Raw genomic sequence first — 5,584 nt, 5'->3', positions numbered from 1 at the left:
TATATATATATCATGGTGAAAACAAGCTTTCATATATTACAGATGTTTCAGATGAGTAATAAACTGATTTTTAACTTCTTTTGCCCTCTTTTTCTCTCAGCGAGTCCATGTTTGAGCTCGCCCTGTCAGAATGACGGTACCTGTGTGGATAAACCAGATGGTTCTGGTTATACCTGCACTTGCACTGAAGGTTTTGAGGGCACAAACTGTGAGGTCTTTAAAATCCCCTCCGAGGGAGGCCTGGGTAAGTGAATGTGAACGGACTGTATTCATTCCTAATGTAAAATTCTTAATCTAATCTAAAAAATTAAACCATATATGCCAGTCATATGTAACAGGTTTTTCCTGCTCGCGGTTTTGTAGATCAAACAGCTATTATCTTGATCGGAGTCCTCGTGCCACTTGGCGTCATCCTCATAGTCACAGCAACTGTGTGCATTTACAAGAAGTGCAGGTAAAATTGATTTAAATCTAACAACACTGATCTTGCAATAAAGTCAAAAATTAAATTAGGCAAATTAATGATTGTTAATCTCTTTTTACACAGCCGCAAAAAGATGAGTTACGATTCAAATAAGCAATTTGAGCTGAACAAAAAGACAGGTATGTGGTGACTGATTATAATACTTTTTTTCTTTCTAAAAAAACAATCTGAAATGTATAATGTGAGCTGTAATTTGAGCGTTTCTAAATGTGTCCACAGATCATCCTTATGAAACTCTAGATGAGGGTAAGAAGCAGGGAACAGACAACAGTGTGCTGAAGGCTACTACATTCTGAAGCAGTTTTTTGACAATGATTTGCTGACAAGATTTTGTTTATATTTATTAATTTTAAACGTCTTTGTGGAATATGTGAACTGACTGGCAAAACCTCTGTTAATATTTTACATTTTTCAACTTTTCAGTAACTTATTTGTAAACTCCATTGTAATTTTTGGTGTAAGCTGTGTTTTGATTTGGGGAATGAGTGCAATTATCAAATGTCTATGAACATCTGATGTCAAATAAATTATATTTTCTTCTGAAAAATATATATTTTTAATATTTTAAATAAGGTAACAAGACAATTTATGCCCTAGCTGCTTTTATTTAACCTGTTCAAGTGCAACACTCCAATAACCAACAACATTTCCAATGACTCTGAACACTTTTGTTAACACTTCAAACAGCAATTAAAGGCATATAAAAACAAACAATAAACAAACAAACAAAAAAGTGCACAGCAGAAGTTCATAGAAGAGTATAGTCAAAATTGTCTTGCTTGACCAGCTATCTAAATGATTGAGTTCCACAAGGACTTTCCACCAGAAGTGCTTCTTGGCGGGTCTTAGCCATTCAAAAAACCCAAAACAAAAAGTCTGAACAAACAATTCAAGCGCAATACTCAACATATGTATGCACTGATACCTTTTGCATAACTTCTAACCTCAAGCTATTTATACAGACTGGGAGTAAATCCAGTGGTTAGAGTTGTCAATTAACAATTGTTCTGTGATGTGCCTTGTCAAGAGGCTAAAAACAAAGAATCCAAATGTTTTTGAAGAGTTTTTGAACCATGCTGTTCAGGAAAATATAATATCCAGCCACCAGTCCTTTGAGCATTCCTTCTTTTTCAAAAAATAAGTTACAAAAAATTAAATAAAGTGCTTACAAAAAAATAAACATGATAGTCCAAATCTTTTTGTTCTGCAATAAATGATCCACTCGTGCCAAGAAAGTTTTCTTCATAAGTTTTCAATGTAATAATAACATAGTCCAAAACAAGAAAACTGGCCAAGATGCAAATATGCAAAATTGCAAGTGAAATGAATTGAAAATTAAAATACATCACAGTGTTTATATTAAAACGTATTATTTACATCCACAAACGGTTTTGAATCATTGTTACATTACCGCAGAATAAGTAGTCCGTCTAAACAATTCAGTCTGAAAAAATTAAACATTCAAGATCCTATATTCGGACAAAATATAAAACCATGTGCAACATTCCACAACAAAGGAAAAGGGTTTTCAGTCCCAATGATTAATCAGTAGTCCTCACATGTGCACAGAAATGTAAACATTGATAAAAGAAATCAATCGTAACCCCATTAAATGGTACAATGGGGTGACGCTTTACGCCAGTTGATTATTGATTATCACTACAGCCTGAGGGCTTGTACATATCAAGCTCTCTGTTAAAGTCCGATGTTCAGTGTGAATGCATAGAAATCAATACGACTGTATGACCAGCATCTGCCCTGATGCTTACCGGGAGTTTGTTCCCGGACATCTAGCGGGAGAAGGACAAGATCATTTTTGAGAACACACAATGCAGCAGGAATGTGACAGAATATTTCTAAAGCCATGAAAGGAGGAGCAGAAATAAAATGGCATCTGCCAATAACACAAGCTCCACCTCCACCAGAAGTGACTTGATTGGTGTGATTACATGGGAAACCTGTAGAAATTGAACAGCCTGAAGAACTGGAGTGTTAACATTACAGCAGTGAAATAATTTGATGAATTAAATAAATACTAATTTAACAACACGCACACATAACTACTGAGTAAGGAATATCGGTGATACAGTTACACTGCAGGGTACAATAAATGCCAGACCAAAAAGATTCCAGTGTTCAGGACTGAAAATGAAAGAAACCGTCTGATTGCTCACAGGCACGACATTGCAAACCATCTTTCAAGTAATTAAGGAAAACTATAAAAGCACTTTTACAAAAAGGAATGCAAAGAGGAACTGAATTTAGGAAGGGAAATGTTGGCAGTATTGACAAATGAAATGTATAGACATTAAAAAAACCTATCCAATAGTAAGTAGTAAACAAAAAAAATATGACTTTGTATGTGGCATGCTTTTACAATGGATATGACTAGGCCCAGATAGAATCTGCTGAATTCTTCATTTTTTGCACTGATTTTGGGAGCCAAATTTACAGAATAGATTTAAACATAGCAAAATGTTTTGAATAGAGTGCTAGATTAATTTGTAGCTGAAAACATTACCAAATTAGCCAAACCATTAAATAAACAAGCACACCTGGGTATGACTAACCATAACCATCCATTCTCCCTATAAACAGCCATCAATACAATATTTTAACTTGTATGTAACACAAGTCTCAGAACTTCATGACTCCAGTGAAATGTCCTATGGATAAACAATAAAAACCCTGTTTGTGTTTGTGTTTATGCTTTCTTTTCATTCCTTCTGTCGAAAATGTCAAAAACAGTAGCTGCATGTAAACTGCTTTGAAATTATTTAAAATAATCGTACTGTACAGCATATAAACAATGAATGCTGGTAAAAGGAAAACAAAATAAATATATACTGAACTGAAACTGACAGACATTAAACCCCGTTTTCGATTTACACTACTTCATGACACGATTCTTTGCCAAAGTTCAAAAATATCCCTACTTCGTCTCCCTCTGTCTGTCTGTCTGTGTGTGTGTTTGGATTCAGGTGTGTGAATCCAGTACCAGCACCTTGCACTCACGCTTGGCAATTTTGTCGAGTGACAAGATGTTCCTGTCTGGAGGGAGGTACAGTGGCCGTCCAACAGGAGAGCCCACGGGAGGGGTGATGGCCCTGCGCTCCATAACACTGCCTGTCCTGTAAGACACAAACAAACATGAACATAGACATCGACCTGAGCTGCATAAATGAGACGATCATGATCTGACAAAGAAAACAGGATGTACCAGTTATGGGCTATATCAGAGTTCCCGCCTATGTGGACGGTTCTAAATCAGTCAACTAAGATAATGCTGAAGAACAGGTGTTTTCCAGGTTAACAGGTTAGTAATACTGTAAAACATTATTGTTTTTTAAAACAAGTGTTTTCTATTTAAATATGGTTTAAAATGTAATTTATTCCTGTGATCAATACTCCAGTCTTCAGTGTCACATGATCCTTCAGAAATTCATTCTAATATTTGGTGCTAAAGAAACGTTTCTTATTATTATCAGTGTTGAAAACTGCTTAATATTTTTGTGAATCTTTAATCTTTGAAAGAATCCTGAAAGAAAATAAATTAATAAATATATATATTATACATATTATAAATATATATATACGAAGAGTTCAGATGCAAAAGCCTCCAAGTGCCATCTGAAATTTTCTTCTAAAATTAGCATTTTTGTCAGGCTTCTATGTTTAAGTTCACTTATTTCACTTTAATGGCAATGAAAATAACCTATCCATTGCCATTAAAGTGAAATTACTGAACCTACACATAGGAGCCTGATAAAAAAGAGCTCATTTTAGAAGAAAATTTCAAACGGCACTTAGAAGCTTTTGCATCTGAACTCTTCGTATGTTTTCTTTTCTTTCAGGATTCTTTGATGAATAAAAAGTTAAAAAGAACAGAATTTATTTGACAAAACAGCAAAGTCTTTACTGTCACTTTTGATAAATTCAATGCATTCTTGCAACCTATCCATTGCCATTAAAGTGAAATTACTGAACCTACACATAGGAGCCTGATAAAAAAGAGCTCATTTTAGAAGAAAATTTCAAACGGCACTTAGAAGCTTTTGCATCTGAACTCTTCGTATGTTTTCTTTTCTTTCAGGATTCTTTGATGAATAAAAAGTTAAAAAGAACAGAATTTATTTGACAAAACAGCAAAGTCTTTACTGTCACTTTTGATAAATTCAATGCATTCTTGCTGAATAAAAGCATTAATTTCTCTTAAAAAATCTTATTGAACCCAACCTTTTTGAACAGTGGTGTATATTGTCACTGCACCAAGAAAACCAATTAAATTAAACTGATTAAATTATTAACTGAATGTATTGAAAAAAAAATGTTGGTTGGCAGTGCATCTTTGTCCACCCACTGTGTAAGTAAAATCAAACCTTTAAAATTAATTTAAAAATATTTTTAATTACTATTAAAAATGCTGTCTTAATCCAAACAGAATAGAAATATTAAAAAAACACACACAAAAAAAAGAAATGTACTGCTATATTAAATTATTGTTAAACATATATAATTCATATATAGTGTGTATAGTGTATGTGTGAAACTAAGATTGTACCATATTTACATCAAGTGAAATACTTGAAGATCATCTCTCTCTCTGTGTGTGTGTGTGAGAGTGTGTGTGTGTGTGTGTGTGTGTGCGCGTTTTTCTGATTTATGAGTAGTGGTCGACCGATATTGGTTTTTTGACAGCAAAAGCATGAAGCACAGCATAATTTGAAATCACGAGTTTAAAGTTTGTCGATCGCGTGTCTCCAGTGAAGCTGAACTCTCCTCCTGTCAGCATTCAATTCGCACGGACCGAAAGTCACGCAGAGAACACGCGATCATGCAGGATACAAATGCACACTTCATAAGATCTCACAGCTGGATTCGACTAAGTTTGCAAGGTTTTTGAAATTAGATGTTCATTAGTCATTCAAAGATTTTGTTTAAATTATATAAATGCGTATTTGCTGAATGCTGACGGCAAACGAGAAAGTGTTATAATGTTTGCCTTTCTATTACTAATAATATAAAAGCAATCGTTATAATACTTTTTTGTATACATTTTAATTCCTTTGTTTAACAGTTCTATCTGATTATTAGACAGAC

At 34.0% G+C, this 5,584-nt stretch overlaps 1 protein-coding gene and 1 pseudogene across 1 annotated transcript in view; one reads left to right on the top strand and one right to left on the bottom strand.

The window, feature by feature from the left end:
- The window catches only part of LOC107750624 (zonadhesin-like), a 23,424-nt gene extending 22,517 nt beyond the window's left edge, over positions 1 to 907 (top strand). The window contains 4 exon segments of the mRNA XM_016566113.1: positions 101 to 244; positions 364 to 454; positions 548 to 603; positions 704 to 907. Of these exon segments, the coding sequence (XP_016421599.1) occupies positions 101 to 244; positions 364 to 454; positions 548 to 603; positions 704 to 780 (368 nt within the window). The 3' untranslated portion in view covers positions 781 to 907.
- Positions 908 to 1,078: 171 nt separating this feature from the next.
- Positions 1,079 to 5,584, bottom strand: part of LOC107750566 (uncharacterized protein C7orf43 homolog) — a 14,795-nt pseudogene continuing 10,289 nt past the window's right edge.

This window comes from Sinocyclocheilus rhinocerous, unplaced genomic scaffold, assembly GCF_001515625.1.
Source record: "Sinocyclocheilus rhinocerous isolate Xijiao unplaced genomic scaffold, SAMN03320098_v1.1 scaffold19, whole genome shotgun sequence".
Taxonomy (NCBI): Eukaryota; Metazoa; Chordata; class Actinopteri; order Cypriniformes; family Cyprinidae; genus Sinocyclocheilus; species Sinocyclocheilus rhinocerous.
This window is presented reverse-complemented; position numbering and strand designations above follow the sequence as displayed.